Below are 24,739 nucleotides of genomic sequence, written 5' to 3' on the forward strand. Positions count from 1 at the left end.
CAGAGGCTGTCTGTCTTGAGCTCTGGATCTAATCTGATCCTACTTTCCAGTTGTGCTTTCAGCACCTGACAGAATATTGCCCTTGTGCCTTGAACCCCACTGAAGGTACGCTCTGCTTGGTGGACTTCCTTGTTTCCCACTGGAACGGTTTCATACCATCTCCCAGCAAAAGCCAACCTAGTGGGACTTCCCTGGTGGCGCAGTGGTTAAGAATCCACCTGCCAATGCAGGGGACACGGGTTCGATCCCTGGTCCGGGAAGATCCCACATGCCACGGAGCAGCTAAGCCCGTGCGCTACAACTACTGAGCCTGCGCTCTAGAGCCTATGACCCACAACTACAGAAGCCCGCGTGCCTAGAGCTCACGCTCTGCAACAAGAGAAGCCACCACAATGAGAAGCCCGTGCACCGCAACAAAGACCCAACGTAGCCAAAAATAAATAAATAAGTAAATAGATTTATTAAAAAACAAAAAAACAACCTAGCTTAGAGACTTAGTCTTGTAACTGGTCCCCACATCCTCACTTCCATCCACTCCCACACTGCTATCAGAGTCACTTTCCTGAAGGGCAGTCCTGCTCAAATCACACCCCAGCTCAACAATCTTCCACGGTTCCCCACCACATGCTCGAGCCTGGCTCCCCCAAATTCTAGCACATGGCAAGTCAAACTGAACCACTTCTCATCAATCCTTTTCTTATCTTTTTCTCCTTTTGTCATCTTGTCCATGCTATCTCAACAGACAGTTCTTCCAATAAGCCCATTCTGATTTTAGACTTCTTCTATGACCAAATGCATAATCCCTCTCTCTATCTCATAATATACTTTTCTGTGCCTCACCTAAAGCCCTCATTTACTGGGAGCTGAGGTCATTGAGCTCCAAAGCCAAGATGGCCACTTTTCACCAGTTGATAAAAAGTATATATTTGAAACCAATAGCCCTTATTTCCTACACCTGGATATACTTCAGCTGCCTCGAATATTCAACCATAAAAAATAAAACAATAAATGTTGAAAGGAAATATGGGTGAATATCCTAAGAACAACCCCAAATCCTGAAGACATGGAGAGGAAAAATGATAATCTAATCATATACAATTTTAAAGCTTTTTTTATGGCAGCCAACCAAACAACAAAGTGAAGTTGAGAGAACAAAGCAGGAAAAATACTTTCAATACATGCAAGAGAAATGTGTATTTCCTTTTTATGCAAGGTGTTCTTATAAATCAATAAGAATATCATGAACAACTCAACAGGAAACAGCCTAATACAGGAACAGACGCTTTCACAGAGGAAAACAGACAAACAGCCAAGGAACGTGTGAAAAGATGCTGAGGACCCATTAAAATGATAGGATCTGGGTGATGTGTATCTGAAATGTGAAGAAAAAGAACAAAATTATGTACATACTAGTTACAGTTATATCAAAGCAAATGTATATACTTTTACAAATATAAGAATCATGTTTACAGAATAACATATTTTTAGGTTATTTATTTTGCAAAGTTGCTCAAGAAGTTCATTCCCCAGGCAATTAAGAATCTCTGTCGTAAAGAGTAAGTTCAAACTGTTTTGGGCATTTTCCTTTATTTTCCTCCCCCCTCACCTTTCTCTTTAGAGATTCTTTCAACGACTCTGAATTAAAGTCTCAGTCTTAGGCATCTTCCTGAAAACTTCTTATTTCTCAACATGGCATTAGCTACATGATATTTTAATAAACAAAATAAAGAATACTATATTGAGGAGAAAACAGCAGAAGAACTTCCCAGGAAGCAGATACCTGCATGTTAACAAGCCTGAAGTACACCCCTTCCTTCTTCATTAGTTCTTTGTGGCTTCCTTGCTCCACAATGACTCCATCCTCAAACCCAGCAATGACATCTGCATTTCGGATTGTAGACAATCGGTGTGCTATCACTACGGTGGTCCGGCCTTCCCTGGCCTAAAGGGGAGAAGGACAAACATGTAAGGCAGGAGGGTTACGATGTCCCGCACTGTCAACTAACACACAATTAAGCACTTGGATGGAGGTGTTTGTGGATGATGCAAGAGCAGCTCACCATCCCCGGGTGATTAGGCCACAAAGGCATCACTCACCTGTGAATGGCTAAAAGGAGACTTAAGTTCTGGACCAGACAGGAGGCCAGTCCCTCCAGGATGAGGATGGATAACTCTGGAGGTCTACAACCCTTCTCAAATGTTTTCATACCTGTGTGAGAAGCCCTCGTTCTGAGTTATACGATATGTGAGAGACTTTAGCAGAAGCATGTTCAGAAGTTGTTGCCACATACAGTCTTCTCCAGAGCACTTCTGTAGTGCCTGATTTTGACTGTAATTCTAATGGACTACATGCAGGCAGCTTAGGTGAAAACATACCCTGGGATATGGATGGTTCACATCATGGTTCAAAGACCATCTGAATTCCAAACTCTGGAGTGGGGCCATTAACTATGATTTTTAACAAGTGCTTCAGGTGATTTTTACGGATGCTGAAATCTACAAATCACCCCCCTAAGTAGCTCCCTGAACTCACATGTCATTGGCTTGGTGGGTGTATGAACGGGCATTTACAACCTGGAAAGTGCCCATCAAACTCTTCATGTTATGTCATTAACAATGGCTATTGTTTTTTAATACTCATTAGCCCTATCAAGACTAACCACTTCTTAAGACCACTCCTACTCTGAGGCAATAAAGCCACATCCTTAGGATGGTTATTAGAGTACAGCCAAAGTCACCTAAGTAGTTAAAAAGATAGAAATGAGAGGCTAATCATCAAAAAATCTACAAACAGTAAATGCTGGAGAGGGTGTGGAGAAAAGGGAACCCTCCTACACTGTTGATGGGAATGTAAGTGGATACAGCCACTATGGAGAACAGTATGGAGGTTCCTTAAAAAACTAAAAATAGAGCCACCATAGGATCCAGCAATCCCAATACTGGGCATATACCCTGAGAAAACCATAATTCAAAAAGAGTCATGTACCACAATGCTCACTGCAGCTTTATTTACAATAGCCAAGACATGGAAGCAGCCTAAGTGCCCATCGACAGATGAATGGATAAAGAAGATGTGGCACATATATACAATGGAATATTACTCAACCATAAAAAGAAACAAAATTGAGTTATTTGTAGTGAGGTGGATGGACCTAGAGTCTGTCATACAGAGTGAAGTAAGTCAGAAAGAGAAAAACAAACACCATATGCTAACACATATATATGGAACCTAAAAAAAGGAAAAAAAGGTTCTGATGAACCTAGGGGCAGGACAGGAATAAAGACACAGACGTAGAGAATGGACTCGAGGCCACAGGGAGGGGGAAGGGTAAGCTGGGACGAAGTAAGAGAGTAGCACTGACATATATACACTGCCAGATGTAAAATAGATAGCTAGTGGGAAGCAGCTGCATGGCACAGGGAGATCAGCTCCGTGCTTTGCAACCACCTAGAGGGATGGGATAAGGAGGGTGGGAGGGAGACGCAAGAGGGAGGGGATATGGGGATATACGTGTGCATATAGCTGATTCACTTTGTCACACAGCAGAAACTAACACAACACTGTAAAGCAATTATACTCTAATAAAGATGTTAAAAAAAAAAAGGCTAGATTTATAATAGCCAAAAGGTGAGAACAAATCCAAATGTTCATCAGTTGATCAAAAGATAAATGCAAGGTGGTATATCCATACAATGGAATAATAATGGGCCAGAAAAAGGAATGAGATTCTGATGCGTGTTTCAATATGGATGAACCTTGAAAACATTATGCTAAGTGAAAGAAGCCAGTCACAAAAGACCATGCCTCGTATGATTCTATTTATATAAAATGTCCAGAATGGGCAAATCCACAGAGAGAGAAAGCAGATTATTGGTTGCCAAGAGCAAGGGTGAGGGTGGAATGGAGAGTGGCTGCTAATCGGTACAAGGTTTCCTTTCAGGATGATGAAAATATTCTGCAGTGAGACTGTGCTGATGGTTGCAAAATCTTGTGAATGTATTGAAAAAAACAACGAACTGTGCATTTTAAAAGGGTGAACTTTATGGTATCTGAATTATATCTCAACTTTTTTAAAAAGAGCATCCATGAAAATTCTGAAAAAGTTAATGAGTATCTGGGTAATATCTCCACCAGATACTAAAACATAAAAAGCTACAGCAATTAGGGCTTCCCTGGTGGCGCAGTGGTTAAGTATCCGCCTGCCAACGCAGGGCACACGGGTTCGGGCCCTGGTCCGGGAAGATCCCACATGCCGCGGAGCAACTAAGCCCGTGTGCCACAACTACTGAGCCCGTGCTCTAGAGCCCATGAGCCACAACTACTCAGCCCGCGCGCCTAGAGCTCGTGCTCCACAACAAGAGAAGCCACCACAATGACAAGCCCACGCACCGCAATAAAGAGTAGCCCCCCCCCCGCTCACCACAACTGGAAAAAGCCCGCAGGCAGCAACAAAAACCCAATGCAGCCAAAAATAAATAAATTAATTAAAACAAAAAAAAGCTACAGCAATTAAAATAGTAAAGTCTGGGGGAAGCTATCACGTGAAAAGACAATTTGATCAATAGAACCATATAGAGAGTCCAGAAATAGACATGAAACATTTAAGAATTAGTATGATAGTATGAATAAATATGCTTTGTCTCTGTCTCTCTGTAGACAGAAGGTGGACTATGGAGCCAATTTTGTAGCCACCTGGAAAAAAATAATGTGGTCTTTCTTCTTCACTCCTTACTCTAAAATAACCAGATGAATCAACTGTGTTTAAATAAATATAAAAGAGTTACATCATAAAAAGAGAGAGAGACTAGAGCATAACTACTGGACAACATTTAAGACTGTTCTTTGATTTTTAGCATATGGGCCCCAAAGAAACATTCATAAATATTTACTGATTTACTGATATGGAAGCTGCATGGCTTTGTCCATGTATGATAAGGCAGAGAGGAAATACTTTGATCAGCCTAATTATATTCACGATACTAACAGTGATGAGTAAACTGCTGACAGTGACTGCGTTATCATTATGATAATAATAGGTTGATGCTATATCAACTTAAAAAAAACAGAGGAATCGGAGTCAGACTTGTGAGTAAATGACTGGTGTGCAGGAGAAACAAAGTGTGCAAAGTTGCTAATTTCAAAATTAGCAACTGTCACCCTTGACCGAGATTCTTTGGCCAGAGTAGAGGAGATCTGACACAAAGGGCTATTTTCAAACACCCCAGTGATGACAAAACATTGGCAAATAAATACCCTAGGTTCAAGGACACCAACTATTAAGAAATTTGGAACTTCTACTAATTTTGGATGTGTAGGAATGAAAGGCAGGCCCAAACAAAGGAAGTACTATTCCATGAGCCCTTCTGGAACTTCTGAAAAAAAAGCATAAAATGAAACTTTTGGCGATCATTTCATTAAATCACTACTCTGGTTCTTTTCTTGCCCCTCCAGTATGGAAACACTATGAGTAGGAGAGTGTGTGTAGGTATGAAACTTTGTGATTACTGACTTTCTTTAAAAACTCAAAATATCAAGTCTGCTTTTCTATTCTTCTTTAAGACCTTATATTGGAAAAACCTATTATTTATTTTGATGAATAACTGCTATCTATTGAGCCAAAAGCAGAAATGGTCATTAGTCATTTTTTTAATGTAGACATGTATCATCTCAATGACCTTGGCCATGGTAATCAATTCAGTAAAAATTTATTTAGGCTTTACTATGGGCAAGGCACTGGAGTAGGTGCTATAGAGACACAAACATGAACCATTTATTAATTCTGCCTTTTGGGTGTTTATTCTTTCTAAGACAGAGGAGGCATATAAATAAATAGCTAACTACAGTAACTTGGTACCACAAGAGGTATTGATAAATGTATAAAGGATCCACAAAAGGAAAATATTATTCTTCCAGGCTAGGTAATAAGGGAGGAAAAACAATAACTATAATAGTAGTATATCCTTATGCTCCTCAGAGGAAAAATAATTAATTACAAAACTCAACTTTTCATTGTTGAAAGAGAGGTGGTATATAAATAGATGGACCAGCCAATTGACTGACTAGTATCACTGGGGGGAGTACAGTAATGAAGGATTTCCCTTTTAAAGACACAGCTTATAGTCTGCACAATACATCAGTGTAGTTATCTTGCAATGTATGGAGTCAACTGGGTAGATTATAAACTGTCTGCAGCAACTACGGTGGATAAAACATGGGCACAAACACTTTGCAGCTACTCCCTTTCAGAGGCGGAGTCTATTTTTCCACCTCATCAAATCTGGGCAGTCCTTGTGACTTGCTTTGACCTAACCATATGAAGGAATTAATGCTTGTGCAATTTCTGAAGCACAGACTTCAAGAGGCCTTATAGCTTGTGTGTTTGCCATCTTTGAAAGCTACCTGGAAAGGAAACTTGTCTGGTCTACTTGAAGATGAGAAGCCTACCGGAGGAGAATCAAGCTGCCTCAGGCAACAGCCATCACCAACTTCTAGGCACATGAGGGAGGCCATCTTGAACATTCCAGCCCAGATGACCCTGAGCTGAGTGTAGCTGCCTGGGGAGACTAGGCAAAACCAATAGAGGAATCACACCAGCCAACCCACTAAGTGCTGGATTAAAGCAACTGATATGGAAATTGGTAATTAGACTGGGATGCTACTGTAACAAAACCCTAAAACATGTGACATTGGATTTGGGACTGGGATCTGAGTGGCAGGCAGTGGCAAGAAGGGAGGTGATGATACTGTTAGTGGAGACTGGAAGAAAAGTAAGGAAATTGCTACTGGAGGCTGGAAAGACAGTGACCTGTGTTATGTAACCTTAGAATAACTGGAAAAATTGTTCCCTGTAGTAACTTGGAAGAAAGATATTTTATCTAATGAACTTGTACATCTGGCTAAGGAGATTCCAGAGATCTCTAAACAGAATGTTGAAAGTGCCAGGCTGTATATGATAAGGTATGAGAAGAAAATGATGAGCTAAAGAAGAAGCCATTTGGTTTGCAAGGTGAATTTAGAAGCTACAAAGAAGACGCAGTACTTGCTGGGTTGGAAAATGAATTGTTAATCATCCAATCAAATGAGACCAAAGATCAAATCAAGGTGTAGGTGTAAGATTTTTTTGTTAAAATCTCTGAAAATTTTATGGCAAATTCTAGTAGACACTCTCTGCTACTTAGGGCTTCTAAGGCTCTAAAGGGTTTTCTAATGGCAGCTTCATATACAGCCCAAAGTAGAGAGAGGCTTGCCCCCCCAAAAAATTAAAGATGTAACTTTTGGGGCTTAAGCAAACTACAGTCAAATTCTAAGCAAACTCACAAAGTCTTTAAGAGAGTCCATCAGCTTGGACTAAAAGAGACTGAGAAAATTAAAAATGTAAAGAGGCCTCTGGGTCTCAAATTTCTATGAGCAGAAAGTCTGCTGAGAAAGTTACTCAGCTGCAGACATGGGCCCTTTCTTATGGGAAAGGAAAGAGCTCTCAGAGGGAGAATCTGAGAGCCCAGAGGTTGGAGCCCCAAACCAAGCAGAAAAAGTGCACTAGGGAACCCATTCTACTAAGGGTAGAATTGAGCCTTAATCAAGGAATGTTTCCTTTCCTTGGAGCAGTGGGGTAATTGGCAACATGCATCTGACTGCATTTCAAAATTGCTATGGAGCAGTAACTGCTATGTGCTTCCTGTTTTCCTTTTTGAATAGGAGTGTCTGTTATAATTAGCCTGTCCCTGCCTCACCATTACATGGTGGGTATATGTGTGGAAGATAACGTCTCTTTAGTTCATAGTCCTCTGGATCAAGATGAGCTTAACATGAAGAATCTCATCCATATCCGGACCACATACACGTCTTCAGGTACTGACTTTGAGCCTGATCTCATAACTGTATGAAAATTTTGAGGGTCTTGGGAAGAGGTGGATTTATTTTGCACTTGGGAGAAATGTAAATAATTGTGGCAGAGAGTGTGCTGTGGAAGATTAAATATGGTCATAGATCCTTTACAGCTCACCCATCAAGAAACAGAATCTATTTCCTCACTCCTTCAATCTGGGCTAGCCTTGTGACTTTCTGTGACCAATAGAATGTGGTGAAAGTGACACTGTGTGAGTTCTGGAGTCTAAGCCTCTAGACGTCTTATAGCTTCTGCCTCTAGATACACTGGCCTGAGACTTCTGTGTAAAGAAGCTGGGTTAGCCTATTGTATGAGTGAGTACAAGCATGAGTATGAGATGCTCAACCAACAGCCAGCACGTGAGTGAGGCCATCTTGGACCATTTTAGCTAAGTCAACCCTCCAGGTAAATACAGCCATATATGTGCTCAGGTAAAAATAGCAGAAGATCCACCCAGCCAATCTACAGAAGTATTGCTTTAAGCCTGAATTTGGGTTTGTTATGCAGCAATAGGTAACTGATTCAGCAATCAATAAAGGGAATAATAATCATGGTAATGGTAATGACCATAATAACTGCATTGTTTCTCATGGGCAAGGTATGTGCTAAGAGCTTTACATGCAGTATCTCATTTAATCTATTCAATCGTCCTATGACATTATTTCTCCCCCTTCCCCCCACCCCAATTACTTCTGCAATATCTCAGGCTTAGAGGACTCCCACCTCAGCCTGCCTGGCACCACAACCTGTGCCCTTAAGCACCACCCCAAGCTGCTAATGGCTTTTCTTGGAGATTTAAAAAAACTGGGAGTGATTCATCAGCTGTTTTTAAAGTCAATATGTAAAAGGTTATCAACTGAGGAGGGGGCCACAATCCTACAGAACACAAATTGCTAAAACTGAATGAAGTAACCTGTCCAAATATGAATTAAAACTTGCAAGGCTATAATTTTTGCTGACAGAATTCATATCATGAAAAACAACATCTCCAGTAATTCTGTTCATTTAGCACAGCAAGGGCTAACATATTGAATGTTTGTATCCTACAAAGTATTGGGACATGGGTCCTAGGGCTGAGTAGGACATTTTTTTTTTCACATAAATATCTCTCTTATCCTACCTAACTTTATGCTAAAAAGTCTATATTGACACATGAATGACCATTTATGTGTTTTGAGTTAAAATTGATTATTTAATTTATGCATGTATTTATTTTTATGATTTCTTCATTTAAGTCACTTCTAATTAACTAAGCAAATACAATTCTCCTATGTATTATATTTTGTTTCCGTAATATCGAGACTTAATATACATGAAAGGAATATAATTGAGTATAAAACTTTGTGAGGAATAATTATCATAATCTTTCATTAATTATTCAATTACATTATATAAGATAAGCCAAAATATTAATCTGGTAAACCAGGAAGCATGAATTAACTACAGTTTATAGCACACAAGGCAACTGTGTTTACTTAGGATTCAGGTATAAATTTTCCTGAGAAAATGAGGTTCATACAGTTCATGTCTAAAATATCAAGACGATAGATACTACGTATAATTGAGTCACTTTGCTGTATACCTGAAACTAACACAACATTGTAAATCAACTATATTTCAATAAAAATCAAAAAATAAAACAAAATAAAATAGGTCAATTCAAAAAACTAAAATTTCAAGAGGCAGGTTGGATAGACTAAGTAACTTGCACATTTTATTACTAAACTTTCTCAAATCAAATATATTTATGGTACTTATGTGTTTGAAACCCATTTACATGACGTCATCTGACTCTGGTTTTAATACTGTGTTGTTATTACAGATGACTTCAGCACTGACCTTGAAAGTGTCTCAAGATAAGGTTCTTCCTTTGAAGCTTTAGTTTAGTAAAGATAACAGTGAGAGATTTAGAAACTCTGAGCCGGGCCCATGAGCTCAGCAGCCTTAAAAAGTGTTGCTTATTGTGGTTGAGAATCTGCCTGCCAATGCAGGGGACATGGGTTCGGGCCTTGGTCTGGGAAGATCCCACATGCCGCGTAGCAACTGGGCCCGTGAGCCACAACTACTGAGCCTGTGCGTCTGGAGCCTGTGCTCCGCAACAAGAGAGGCCTCGGCAGTGAGAGGCCCGCGGACCGCGATGAAGAGCGGCCCCCGCTCACCGCAACTACAGAAAGCCCTTGCACAGAAACGAAGACCCAACACAGCCAAAAATAAATAAATTTTTTAAAAAAGTGTTGCTTATTTATATGCTTAGAAAAACATGCAAGTTGAACTTTATTTCCAGAAAGCATCCATTCATTTTCATGAATAGATAAAGACGATGTACTGCCTACAAAATAAGGCAAATATTTGAACTGCTTTTCAGCTGGACCACTGCGTAAGTAACCAGATTTTTCTTTGTACATTTTACCACAACTACTTTTGATCAAAGCCCTAGCCTATGTGCAAGAAAAAAACAAAGCTAAGCGGCTCACTGCACAGGTTTGGATTAGGGCTCACTGCACCTTGGTCAAAGCAAGCCAGTTAATGGGCTGCCCACCTCTCTCTGCAATGCGCCTTGACAGAAAGGAGAAACCAAGAAAGCCCCACGGGAGAGCTTCATTTGCTCTTATGTTTATGTTTTTCAACCTAGACTCACAAAGCATTGGCAAGAGTTTTCAATAAAGTTTCAACTGGCTGGCCTTCAGGTGTTTAGGGTCCACTGACCTTATCCAAAGCTGCCTGTACCTCAGCTTCGCTCTCAGTGTCCAGCGCTGAGGTGGCCTCATCCAGCAGGAGGATCTTGGGGTTGCGAACCAGAGCCCGAGCGATGGCGATTCTCTGCTTCTGTCCACCACTCAGCTGGGCCCCTCTCTCTCCAACCAGGGTGTCAAATTTCTACAAGAGAAAGCATGGTGGAGCTCTTGAAGTATTTCAACTAGAAAAAGCTATGGAGTCTAAAAATTCATCAAGACATCAGGGAGCTTCATTTTGACCATCGTAATGAGTCACAAATTATAATAAAATAAATAATATCAAATTCTGACAAACTACTAACATACTCTGTATAAAATTTTGTATGTTTCATGTACCAAGCTATATGCTCCAACTGGATAATTCAAGGGACTTACCTAGCAAAGTTGGACAACCTTGTACCTGAAACATTATTAGCTTAACCTTTGAAGAAAAAACTCACATGAGTTGAAATTCTCATTTCGAGGGCAACTACATTAACAGAGGCTTTACCTGTGGTAGTTTCATGATAAACTCATAGGCGTTGGCTTCCTTGACAGCTTTCTTTATTTCATCCATTGTTACATTTCCACGGCCATAACGAATATTTTCAGCAATGGTGGTAGAAAATAGCACCGGCTCCTGACTCACCACTCCAATTATTTCCCTCAGGTACCTTAAGTTAAACATCCTAATATCCTGCCCATCGATGGTAATCTGAAAAAACAAAATACTTCCATTAAATATTTTAAACCTTCTGATATATAAAGCATCAAGACTCTAATTTGTTACCAAAAAAGCCTTAGCTAATATTTAACTTATTTCAGTGGTTAGAAATGAGAATTGGAAATAAAGCAATGTGGAAGACTAAAAATAAAAAGTGTATTCTCGGGCTTCCCTGGTGGCGCAGTGGTTGAGAGTCCGCCTGCCGATGCAGGGGACACAGGTTCGTGCCCCGGTCCGGGAAGATCCCACATGCCGCGGAGCGGCTGGGCCCATGAGCCATGGCCGCTGAGCCTGCGCTCGGCAACGGGAGAGGCCACAACGGTGAAAGGCCCGCATAGCGAAAAAAAAAAAAAAGTGTATTCTCTCTTTTGATATTTATTATCTTACATATAGAGTTTTTTTATGGATGGATTATTCTCCATAAGTGATTATATATTTGGTAATACATTTTTGGCATAACTATTATTTTTGCTTACCATCACTAAATCTGAATTAAAATGTCCCTTTACCTACCTAGTCTACATATCATTTTGATGGCATTATGATGTTTTACTGTATGTACTATACCATAATTTACTTCAGCATTTCCCACCTGCTGAATATCTGGCTTCCTTCAAGGAACACTGAAGGACAATCATTGTAAAAGCACAGAAATACCAGGCCGAAGCGTATGATTTATTTTTTCTTCTCCGATAACAACTGCTTAACTTATACAGTGATTGGCATATGTTGGGCATTTATTATTTGCTGAATAAAGGTTGAATAAACAACCCTCTAAAAAGATTTTTAATAATTTACAATGTCAACAGGAATATATAAATATATATCTGCTTCATTGTAATTTATTAGCTTTTATCATTTTAATGTCTTTTCTAATTAATAAGTGTGTGGTGGTAGCTTATATTTAATTCATATACAATTATAAGTGAGGTTGAACATTTCTTTAAACTTTTTACAAATCTACATTTATTCTCGAAAGATTTGCATGTTCATATCCTATGATAGAGTCATATTAATTTCTAAAATAGTGATAATAGTTTTCTCACATATATCATAAATTATTTGTTCCAATTTATTGCTTTCTTTTATTATAGTTTTACTGATTTTTATGGGGAGAGATTTAAGGAAAAATTGAATCAGTCAACTGTACCACTGGGCATTTTTTCTATTATTTCAGCAGTAATAAAATTGCTAAATCACAATGTGAACAGTGAATATCTCTAAGTTATAGAATTTCTGAGGACGTTTTTCCCTGCTGACATGTATTTTCTTTAAAAAATGTATTACTCCAATAATAATTTAAAAAATAAGATGTTTTCAAATGCTTATCCTCAATGATTAGTATTTACTATGTTCTTTTTTAAAAATGAATAAAACTGTTTACACTTGAACCAACCTAGAGTTTGCTTTAGGAAATGAGGATGGCCCTATGTTCCTCCTTGGTGTATCAGATTTTTCAAAGAAGGTTTGTTCATTTTATTAAAGTAAATAAATAAATAATTTGTGTATCCTAGAAAACTCTGTATTCATTCCTGCAATCTCTGTTGTATCTCAATGCCTTTTTAGGTTTTTTTTGTTTTTCTTTGTAACTTGTAAACTTCTGTTTTCATTATTGTTGAATTATAATACATTTCATTGTCAGGTAAACTCAATGTCCAAAAGTTGGTGCAGTTGAGGAAATTTGAATATATACTGTGGGCTCGTATTGTATTAACATTAAATTTACTGATTTTGATGATTGTTTTGTGATTATGTAAGAGAATGTCTTCTTCTCAGAAAATATATTCTGCTTTGCAGTACACCTGAAACTAACACAAATTGTAAATCAACTATACTCCAATAAATATAAATAAGTTAGAATTTATAACAAAATTTTTAAAGACCAAAAAATATTCCCTAGGCCATTACTGTTCTCCATGTCCCCAGAAGCTTCTTAGAGACTAACCCACTTTCCCCTTCAGATATTCCAACAATTAAGAAAACTCAACTGCCTTTGATGAATTTAATTACTGTCCTAAGATTTCTTGTGATCCTGAACACAAGGTTATTAATAATTGCTATATGGAATATTTTTGACAAAACTCAGTAAGTCCTCCCAGTGGTTTGGATGACTATTTTCCAGTGACCTAGTGGGTTATGAAAAGCTTAGTTGGAACAGAGGAGAGTGTTGTCTAGCTTCTTTGGCTTTTATCATCTTGAATACTTTCGTTAAAACAGCCCAAGGTTTTGAATGCATTATCCAGATGCATTGCAATTCTATAGTCTTTTTACCAAAATTGGATTCACATGCAAATTTGTTAACAAACAAAACAAAACAAAACAATTTCAAAGGCCTAATTGGTATCCAGCTTCCCACTTTGGAGAACATGGCTCTTCCCACTTACCATGCCCTCTGTGGGGTCATAGAGCCTCTGTATCAGCTGGACCACCGTGCTTTTCCCACAGCCGCTGTTCCCAACCAGGGCCACCATCTGACCGCTCTCTACCTTCAAGTTGAGGGCCTTTAAGATCTACGAGGGAAAAGAGAGAAAAAGAACACACTTCACAACAAAAGCCTAAAAGGGGAGTAATCTGATTCAATTTTAAATTTGGAAAAAAAGTACCAAATAAGGGAATATAATCTCAAAAGGAAAAAAGCACATACATATCAAAATAACAGAGACTACGGATTCTTTAAGATGATTAAACAATCAGTCTGAATTAGGAATTCCTATAAATATTACTTACAATACCTTGACATCAGGTCGAGCTGGATAACAGAAATGAACATCTTTGAACTCCAAATTCCCTTTGATGTTATCTGGTTTGTGTCCTCTCTCTGAAAAACTGTCAATTTTAGGATTCTAAATAAAACAAAATTCAATGACTATTCCATCATAGGACAAACAATTGCATTTTTAAGGAATATGCTTCAGCAAATTCCAAAAATAGGACCCAGAATGGCATCTCAAGTTGAAGACGGTGTGTGTTTGTGTGTTTAAGGAAATATTCCTTCTCAGAAAATAGGCTTTTCTTGAAAAGTACATAAGGGATATATTCATTTCATTTCATACGATATTTCACTTTAAGTTTCTGGCATATCCTCATAAATTTTCTAAATGGTCAAGCATGCACATTCCTACAGCTGCAATAACAAAAACATACTACCATGGGTATATCCAGGTATTTCAGCATTTAGTGAGAATTAGCTTATTCCTAAACAACAAATGTAATGGACTGGGTTGAGAAGACTGAACAATTGGTTAGAGCCAAGTTATTTAGGAACGATGTAAATTTTGTATATATGCAGAAGCTGAACAATTTTCTCATGACTTAGATTAATGAAATAGGAATTGCTTGGATTAAACAATCACATTTCAGTTACCTAGTTTGCATTTTCTCTGTGTAAATGCAGTGACATACTTATGTCAAAATGATTTTCTTTATTTCACTGCAGTCAGTACAACTTATGCAATATAGTTGATTCAAAATTGTATCATGCGCAGTGATCTTTTTTTTTTTTTTGACAGGGGGCAACCACAGCAAAGCATACTATCAATTTTGGTCCCACCAGTAACTTTTCCATCCACTCATCCTGTATACAAATCATAATATTCTTAGTCTGGCTACAAAATGAAAGAGAAAAGGAGGAAAACTAGGAAGACAAACATCTTTGCTTTGAACTCTAATAATAACACACTAGTGCAGATGTACTTTCCCAAAATGAGATCAGTGCTATTTGATTATTTAAAGATAAACTTTCAGAAATATTAGTAAGAGGCATTTGATTTCATTTGTTACTAAGGAGAGGTTGTTCACTTGGCAAAATTTTCATAAGATGTTTAACTGAAAGCCAGACTTAATTAGCCAGACCTCAAAGAATTTTTCGGCATTAAAATAATAAACGACTCACATTATCAATAATAGCAAAGATCGCATATGCTGCTCCTCTTGCATTGGCAAAAGCATCAATACAGGGAGCAGCCTGTCCAATGCTGAAGGCTCCGATCATGATTGAGAAAAAGACCTGAGCAAAAAGAACACAAGGAAAAGTTATAAGTCCTATTCTGGAGTCCACCATCATCTCAAATATGATTTGTTTGGAACATACACTACCCAAAGGATCACGATTAGGTTTATCCCTTCAAAATTTTTTTGGCAAAAGAGCAAAATTTACAAAGTTACTATAGCATTTTACTGCATGAACAGGTTTCTTCATTCTCAAAAATATTTTTTTTGAAAAAAAAATGTATTTTTTGTCTAGCTAGCCAAACTATCTGTTGCTTTTCTCCTGGACTTAGACAAAGTCAGAAAGATTTTTCAAACCTACTTCCTTGATTCTGAAGCTATTGCCACCAGAGGAAAACATTTTCCATCAGTATTATTTTTCAGTCCTATATGATTTTCTCTAACTATTCATGGAATTACACAGAATGTTCAAGATAAAACAGATTTTGACCCCATGAAATTTTCCTTAAAAAGTACTATGTTATGTATTAATACATATTTTGGTAAGACTTTTAATATAAAAAATAATAGTTCATACATTATAAAACACTAAATCGCACCTGTGTGCAATGATTAATATACAATTATTCTATACTACAGCACACAAACTTAACACATTTCCCTTTATATTTTTTCACTAGGAAAATAAATTGATATAGAAAAGTCAACACTATAGCTTCAGGAATCCAGATTATTAACAAACGTTAACTGAAGAAAACATAAATGAAGAGAAATTACTCCTTTATCTCTGGGCATGCTGAAACATCTACTTATAGATGTTTTCTCAGAAGGCGGTAACGGTAACACTTCACATACCCAGAACTCAAATATCTCTCAAACATCTATCCACTACCTGCAATACAGAGAAAGACCAGTAAGAGAGCAAAACCGCCTCTACCAAAAGCAATGCTATGAAGTCAATGCACTAGAGTTCTCAGTCTTTATGCAGAGGGCATCGCTGGGCTCCCTGCATCACGGGTATCCCTCTGTAGCCCTACTCGGGAGAAGTCACTGTCTACATACTATAAATGGGGACACCAGGCCAGAGAGGGCACACTCATCACAAAGGGTGAATGGCAGAGTCAGGATTCAATCTCCTCTCTTCCTAAAATTTAGCAAATGAGGAAGTAAAGAGAGGTGGAGAGCTTCCGAGCTGACAACCAGAGAGGAGACCAAATGGAGAAAAAACAGACTCAGCAATGACGAAAGCTCATCCAGCCAACCAGCGCTCAAAACGTCAATGCAGTCTGAAGGTACCACCCTAGACAACATTTTGAAATGATAAATTTTTATAATGTCCCTAAGCCATCGTCAAGGGGTCCTCTGTTTAGAAAGATAGGGAAGTGCAGGTTTTAAAACATGGCTAGGGCTTCCCTGGTGGCGCAGTGGTTGAGAGTCCGCCTGCCAATGCAGGGGACACGGGTTCGTGCCCCGGTCCGGGAAGATCCCGCATGCCACGGAGCGGCTGGGCCCGTGAGCCATGGCCGCTGAGCCTGCGCGTCCGGAGCCTGTGCTCCGCAACGGGAGAGGCCACAGCAGTGAGAGGCCCGCGTACTGCAAAAAAAAAAAAAAAAAAAAAAAAAAAGGCTAGTTGAATGGTTACATGTTGTCCTGACCGTCACTGACGCGGAAAGAAGGTCACAATACATTGCTAGTTTATAAAACGTTTACAAAAAGGTATGCATAATACAATCCCAGTTTTGAAAGGAAACAAAATCCACATACAGAAAAAAATCCGGAAGATATACACCAAAAGCTATCATTAAGTATATATGGATTATTAGATCACAAGTAATTCTAAGTAATTTCTAATTTTTAAAATTCTTCTAATTCTTTGTATAACTAGTATATATTTTTATAATCAAAAAAATGAAGATATTTTCATTTTGTAAAAGAAAAAGAAACTAAAATAACTTTTCATCTTGTATTTGGATAGCTGATGTTTTATATCACGTAAATTTAACATTCTCTCATAGTATGACCTATGTATAATAATGTTTACTTTCTTATATAATGAAACTCAAAGGCAGAATGAGGATGGCGCCAATACATATTTGTTCATTCATAAATTCATTCCATTTTTTAAAATTTATATGCTCCATATGTTTCTCGATTGGTCTATCTACATGTTATGCCCTGTGTATTCCAGAAGGTCAGCTCTGCCCACAGGACAGAGCAAAGATTCACAGAATGAAAAAAGCCTATAACCATGGCTCATCCTTCAAAAAGGAGGAGAATGAAAGAAAAGAAAAGGCAGATGGATAAACATTTTCAGATTCTTCATAAATATTAGGAAAACAACTTACTGTCATTGCATTTCCAACAGTGTATTCTTTTGCTATAACTAGAGTGGATGCATACCAGAAGGCCAACGCATATGATGCATATATTAACAGGAAGGCAATGCCCATGGAAATGTTCGCCGAAATAGCTTTTTTAATTCCAATCTTTTTGGCATTTTCTAGATGTTTCTGATACCTACCAGAAAATGAGGGGGAAACATGATAATAAGAAAACAATCCATAATCTGAGCCATATTCACCTCCTTGATAGTTGGAGGTTTAAGGCACAAAGCCATAAAAGTAAGAAAGCTCTGGTGAGACCCAGCTTCCTGGGAACTCAACCAATTCAGAATCGGCCAGGACTAGAACCCATCTTAGCCTTTTCTTTACTGGCCTGGACCCATCTCCCTTGGTCCCTACCAGTCCCACCAATGTTCCCATAGCTGTTCCAGGATTGAACTCCCATCCCTGGGAGAACCTCACTGTCCCTTCATGGCCAGCATCACAAGTCAAGGTAAAGGTGGAAGAAGAGAAACCAAGCCAAGCCAACCAGGAATGACGCCAAAATGTAAACACTATTTGGGACTCTTAAAACAGATTCTTAACACAGGCCAATTTGTCTTCTCCAGAGAAAACCCTCCTTCCACAGCCCCATTGGGTGAGGGACAGGAATTTTACACGTTTGTGTACTTATACTTGGGCTTTTACTTTTTTGTTTTGCTTTGGTTTGGTTTTTGTTTTGTTTTGGTTTTGATCAGGCTGAACTTCAACTGTCAAGCCTGGGTACAAGGTTATAAACTGGTCACTGCTTATGGGATACAGGCCCTTACTCAACTTTTCTAGATTTTAGTTTCATCACTTGTAAAATGGAGTTACTCTTTTTTTAATTGAAGTATAGTTGATTTACAATGTTGTGTCAGTTTCAGGTGTACAGCAAAGTGGTTCAGTTATACATACATATATATATTCTTATTCAGATTCTTTTACCTTATGGATTATTACAAGATATTGAGTATAGCTCCCTGTGTTATACAGTAGGTCCTTGTTGGTTATCTATTTTATATATAGTAGTATGTATATGTTATTCCTAAACTCCTAATTTATCCCTCCCCTCCCTTTCGCCTTTGGTAACCATAAGTTTGTTTTCTATATCTGTGAGTCTCTTTCTCTTTTGTAAATAAGTTCACGTGTATGTTTTTTAAATCCACATATAATCGATATCATATGATGTCTGTCTTTCACTGTCTGGCTTACTTCACTTCGGATGATAAGCTCTAGGTCCATCCATGTTGCTGCAAATGGCATTATAAAATGGAGTTACTAATGCCTACCTTGCAAGACAATTATGAGGTTGACAGATAATGATAGAAAGTTGTTAGTACAGTGCTGGTGTATAGGTGGCCAAACCTGATAATTCCTCTTCCTATTATTATTACTATTGTTTTAGAATTTAATGTCTTCCTAAATATCGCTCATTCTATTATTGTCATATTTTTGAATATTAATTAAAATTCATATGACTGCCTTCTAGGATTTGACATAAAGGTATAAATGTCTAGAATGGTTCTGTCAAATAATATTTTTTCCAGCAATTTCAGTTAAGCCTTCCATGCTAGATGCAAAGAGCCTATAAATTTTGATTTTGGCTCCATAAAATCAGAAAAAAAAAGTCTACTGATATACAATGAGACTTTAGAGAAAATACCACATACATTAGAGCGTTTCTATTTCTAACAAAAGACAAACAACATCATATCTTTTTCAGTTTAACCAAATAAGATGCTGAGAATTTGTTCATTTTTTTAAAATGTACGTTGCCACCAAAAATTACGTCTTTCAATTACTTAAAGCACCCTACTCTCCAGTGCTGTTTCCTCGGTGTTGGACGATGCATACATTTAGCTGAGCTGCGTCCCTGGGGAGACAGCCAGCTCGCCACGCCCAGCACTGTGCTTAGTCCCAGGTGGCCCGGCCGCAAGGTGTGGGCATGTCAGCCCCAACGTGACACGGGGCTCCAGGGACAGTGGCGGACATGCTGTTAAGTACCTTCGCTGAGGCAGCTCGCTTACTGCTGTTAACGGAGAGGCAATGATTACACTCATCCTGAGGTGTGTGGGCTACTGTGTACAGTACGCAGCAGTGAGAGAGAAAAAGGAAGAGCTAGAGAACCAGGCATAGGCTGGCTTTGAAGAGGGCTTAAGGAACAGAAAAATAGAAAATGAAAAAGAGGGGAGTAGGGAACCTTTGCTTTTAAGGCTGGAGAATTTCCTGAGAATTCCTCTTTCAAAGAGTTGTGGGTGGGGCTTCCCTGGTGGCACAGTGGTTGAGAGTCCGCCTGCCGATGCAGGGGACACGGGCTCGTGCCCCGGTCCGGGAAGATCCCACATGCCGCGGAGTGGCTGGGCGCGTGAGCCATGGCCGCTGAGCCTGCGCGTCCGGAGCCTGTGCTCCCCAACGGGAGAGGCCACAACAGTGAGAGGCCCGCGTACCGCAAAAAAAAAAAAAAAAGAGTTGTGGGTATCAGGAGTCCCATAGGATGGCAAAAGAAAATACTTCACATGGAGTCATACTTCAGTGATATTAGGGGATGTTATTATTTAAAGAAAACTGGTTGGGGCATTTAAGGAGAGCTGAGTAGCCTTTATTAGGGGGCTTTGCTCTGGCATATAGGTTTTCGCCTATCAAGTTCCTTTAGAACAGGGGTACTCCACATGGAATCCCCGGTTAAGGAACCTGAATGGGAAAAAATTTACATATTTAATTTCACTAACTTCTAACCGGAATTTAGCATTTCCTTCAATTCTCAAGGCAGGCAACAAACTGCTGTATGGTTAGCAGTAACTGTGCCTGTGTTGCCAAAAGAAATCCTAGATCATTTTCATACCACTGTTCTAATTGTTACAGATATCTTAAAGTATCTTTTACCTGCAACCCTACTTTGAATTACAGTAAATATTTGACCCATATTTAGTTCTTAGTATTTAATAGGTTAAGAATAGAGATATGTAATTACCACATGACACTTTTAAAATGTTTCGATAACTGTACTTCACTATAACTGGTTTCCTTTGTAATCCTACATATTTTGTGTTATGCATTTAAAATCATTATTTTAAGAAGGGAGTCCATAGGTTTCATCAGACTGCCAAAGAAGTCCATGGAACATAAAAAGGTCAGAACCCTGCTGTAAAGTCTGACGTTAAACTCTAGCCATCAGTAAAGGGTGCCTATATTTTGTGGGTGAGGGGTTAATATTAGGTAAAGGAAAGCAGTAGACACATATCACAAAAGAATAAGTAACAAAATGTAAAAGTGGGTTCTTTGAACTAGTGGACAAAAAACCTTTCTGACCTTTTCAGCTCTCTGTTCTGGCCCCCAAAAGCTATCACAGTCTTGATGGCCCCCAGAGCCTCTTCTGCCACAGCACCTGCTTTTGCATACGCAGCTAGTTCTTTGTCACTAAATGCTGAGAGAATCTGGAAAAGAGAGAAACATTCATGCCTTTTGTATGGGGAAAAATGTTAAAAGACAGTCTGATCAACTCTTTCACTTACTTTTTCTTCCCAAACGCTGTCCTTTATCAAACATTGTAGATATGAAGCAAACCACACTCACTGTACCCGATCCAACGGCTGCTTCCACTCCCTACAAGGGGTGGATTTGATCCGCCCTGGTGATATGCTCCCCAAGAGGAGTCCTAAGCAGCTTTCGGCAGGAAAACATCCTTTGCAGGAAAGAGCTCTCTGCAGGAGGCCCCTTGGTCTTGTCGCTAACCTTAAACCAGGCGCCCCCATGCTCTACTCACCTCTGGCCCTAGCACACCTTTCAGATCTTTTGATCACGCAATACTTTGTGTAACTTGTTGGTTTTTTCCATAGATCAAAGATGTAGAAATGCAGAATAAGTAATTAACAGATGACCAGATCTTTTCCCTAGCTTCCCCTTCAATAATCTCGTGAACAAACTGTGTGAACAAGATAGCATCTAAAGAAAGATCACAAGAGGTCAACAAGCCCGCACACAAGCCTGCACGCAATGGAGGAGGGCGATGGTTCTGACCCCCTATCTCAACAATTAACTGAGGTTACTTCCCCTTTTCCATTGAAAAGCTTTCATGACTGAACAGAATCTTCAGAGATGGTTTTTGGGGGACATCAAGTCCACCATCTCCCCAGACTGCCAGCATTCCGATTAAAAGTAACTTTCCTTTCTACCAACTTTTGCAAGTATTGATTGTTTTTAAGCAGCGAGCAGCCGGACTTGATTCGGTAACAGAGTCAGCAAAAGGAAATCCACACATAGTTCTCTAGATAGTGTTTTTTAGGAAAAGTGTGGAGTTCTGTATCTACTACCGTTTGTTCTCTGTTAATTGCAAAATAAACTAAAATAAAACCTTACTACTTGGAAAGGATTCACCATCCTTTTTTTTATTGTGTCACGATTTTTAATCACTTTGAAAACCATACTTCCAGACCTACTCACGGGTATTCTACTGAATAAGACGGCTAAACAAGATGTTGCAGGAGAACAGTAAAGGAAGAATCGAAACAAAAGAGATGCCAGAGTCTACTAAGTAAATCATCAACCCTAGAATGAGCAAAAATTGCCGGTAAAGTTTCTCAACTCTGGAGTGTTGGCTGAAATAGGACAGGTTTTGTGGATTTTACTGCAAGGCAAAATTGTCAGAGTGCCATTTAACTGTCACAGGTAACAATTCAAAATAAATAGGACAAATCTAAACTTATTTAAATGTTTTATATTCATGCTATAGTTTGAAGGAACGTCATATTTTTAAATTATGTTTCCTGAAATAAGGACATGACCATTTATGTAATTTAAATTAGTATGCCAGAAGATTTACCTAACGTAGTAACAGTTCCAAAAACAAAATGTAACTGAGGTAATAACTGTGACATTTTGCATCACATTAAAAACAATCTTCCTTATTAGAGCACCAGATTAACAACATGGTCCTGGATGTGGTTTCAAATGACATTTAACATGGATCTGCACAAGTACCAGAATCCTGCATATTGAAAATAACTCTGTCTGCGTGGGTTAACACACACGGAAATGCCCACGTTTCACATACCTTTGCCCAAACAGCTGTAGAGAGTCCCAGGATAGGGCTGATGGCCATTATCACAAGGGTGAGCTTCCATCCTCTGAGAAACCCCACTATGAATCCTGCAAAAAACGTGGCTATTGCTTGAAAGAACATTCCAACCTTGTCACCAATTCCTTCACTGATTTTGGAGATGTCACTAAAAAAGATCACACCTAAGTGGTTACAGGCAGGAGGTCTTCAGTCAGAAAGGTGAAGCAGACATCTAACAAACACAGAGACAGGCAACACTGGTTCAGACTCCTGTAAGCCTCTTTCACAGTCTTAGCCTCTTGAATGACATTTTTCCCCACCTAAATACTGTACAAAGGAAGAAATTCAGGATTAGTTCACGCTTCTAAGAAGTTAATAGCATTAAAAGTTGATGCTATTCAATTAGTTAATCCTGTTAGAGAAACATCAGCATTTTGAACCTATGAGTCAATTTGTTTAAAGACAGGAGCTAGGGGGCTTCCCTGGTGGCGCAGTGGTTGGGGGTCCACCTGCCGATGCAGGGGACGCGGGTTCGTGCCCCGGTCCGGGGGGATCTCGCATGCCGTGGAGCGGCTGGGCCCGTGGGCCATGGCCGCTGAGCCTGCGCGTCCGGAGCCTGTGCTCCGCAACGGGAGAGGCCACAACAGTGAGAGGCCCGCGTACCGCAAAAAAAAGAAAAAAAAAAATAGGCCCTCAAATATTTGTTGAATAAGTGAAGAGTCAACAAGTACTAAGATAAGTCTCTTTGTGAATTCATTCAATCATTGATTCACTCATTCATCCATCTTGAGGGTCATCTTAATACCTGTCAGGCCTGTGATAAATATCTCTTTGTCTCCATGAGAGATAAACAAGTAAAGGATGTAAGCTCATTCCTCAAATACGCCTACTACGTAACTAAGGCAAAAAAATCTAACAGATAAGGAAAATACACTGCGGCATAGGCTGTAATTGCTAAAGATGGTTATCAGACGATCTATTCCCAATACACACCAAATGCTTAATCTAGGAAAAAAAATTTTTTTCATTTAAAATCTTCCTTGGACATACTTTCACATACTTAGCAGTTAATTTCTTTATGAAAGTGTGGTGTTAACAGTATACTTACTCTGTTAGCCGAGTATTGAGTTCAGTGGTGTCATTGATGTCAAACCAGCCTATTTCCTGTCGTAGAATAGCATGAAAAAACTCTTGCCTAATTTTCTTAATCTGTCGGCCAGCTGCCAAAGTCCAAAATGAAACTTGTATATAGGCAGCAACAAGAACTCCAGCACCTAATCCTGAATAATAATATGCATATCTGGAAAATAATTCAAAAGTTTCTTTTAAATATAGTCTTTATCTCTTTGGGGAGAAATATTCAGAACTGGGAATTAGTCAATTTACAGACAGATCACAAAGACCGTGTAGGACACTATAACAAACACACATTAATTTTTTTCTCTTTTCTTAAATTATAAGAGGATAATGGCAAATCTATCCACTTGAATGATCAGCCAAAGGTAAAATAAAGTTTTGTGGTTAACTGCAAAAATATAATGGTGTTCATGAACCATTTTTAAACTGATATTGACAGTTTGTAAACACAATTTGCCTCTTTCACAACTCATATTCTAGACTTGCATATCTTACTGTACTTAAAAAGTGCACCACATTGCAAATACAGGACTAAACAGACCAAGCATGCAAAATGGTTCTTAGTATAAGTTTTCCCGTATTGTTTACACAAAGAACAAAAAACCCTCTTCCTAATTGGCAGAAGTTGAAAGGTGTTTTAAAAATAGAACGCTAGGGGCTTCCCCGGTGGTGCAGTGGTTGAGAATCTGCCTGCTAATGCAGGGGACACGGGTTCGAGCCCTGGTCTGGGAGGACCCCACATGCCGCGGAGCGACTGGGCCCGTGAGCCACAACTACTGAGCCTGTGCGCGTCTGGAGCCTGTGCCCCGCAACAAGAGAGGCCGCAATAGTGAGAGGCCCGCGCACCGCGATGAAGAGTGGCCCCCACTTGCCACAACTAGAGAAAGCCCTCGCACAGAAACGAAGACCCA

At 39.1% G+C, this 24,739-nt stretch overlaps 1 protein-coding gene across 23 annotated transcripts in view; it reads right to left on the minus strand.

The window, feature by feature from the left end:
- The window catches only part of LOC114901987 (multidrug resistance protein 1), a 205,695-nt gene that overhangs the window by 36,043 nt on the left and 144,913 nt on the right, over nt 1-24,739 (minus strand). For 9 of the 23 annotated variants that reach the window (XM_029234278.1, XM_029234277.1, XM_029234274.1 and 6 more), the window contains 10 exons: nt 23,800-23,991; nt 22,686-22,857; nt 20,945-21,069; nt 17,618-17,789; nt 15,217-15,330; nt 14,057-14,167; nt 13,709-13,834; nt 11,112-11,315; nt 10,593-10,763; nt 1,781-1,942 (listed from right to left, as the gene is read on the minus strand). In XM_029234278.1, the coding sequence (XP_029090111.1) occupies nt 1,781-1,942; nt 10,593-10,763; nt 11,112-11,315; nt 13,709-13,834; nt 14,057-14,167; nt 15,217-15,330; nt 17,618-17,789; nt 20,945-21,069; nt 22,686-22,857; nt 23,800-23,991 (1,549 nt within the window). Of the gene's footprint in view, nt 1-1,780; nt 1,943-10,592; nt 10,764-11,111; nt 11,316-13,708; nt 13,835-14,051; nt 14,168-15,216; nt 15,331-17,617; nt 17,790-20,944; nt 21,070-22,685; nt 23,019-23,363; nt 23,992-24,739 lie in introns of those variants that run through there. The other 14 variants (XM_029234276.1, XM_029234275.1, XM_029234295.1 and 11 more) reach the window with 14 other exon arrangements.

This window comes from Monodon monoceros, unplaced genomic scaffold (genome assembly GCF_005190385.1).
Source record: "Monodon monoceros isolate NGI ecotype Baffin Bay Population unplaced genomic scaffold, NGI_Narwhal_1 Super_Scaffold_2, whole genome shotgun sequence".
NCBI lineage: Eukaryota > Metazoa > Chordata > Mammalia > Artiodactyla > Monodontidae > Monodon > Monodon monoceros.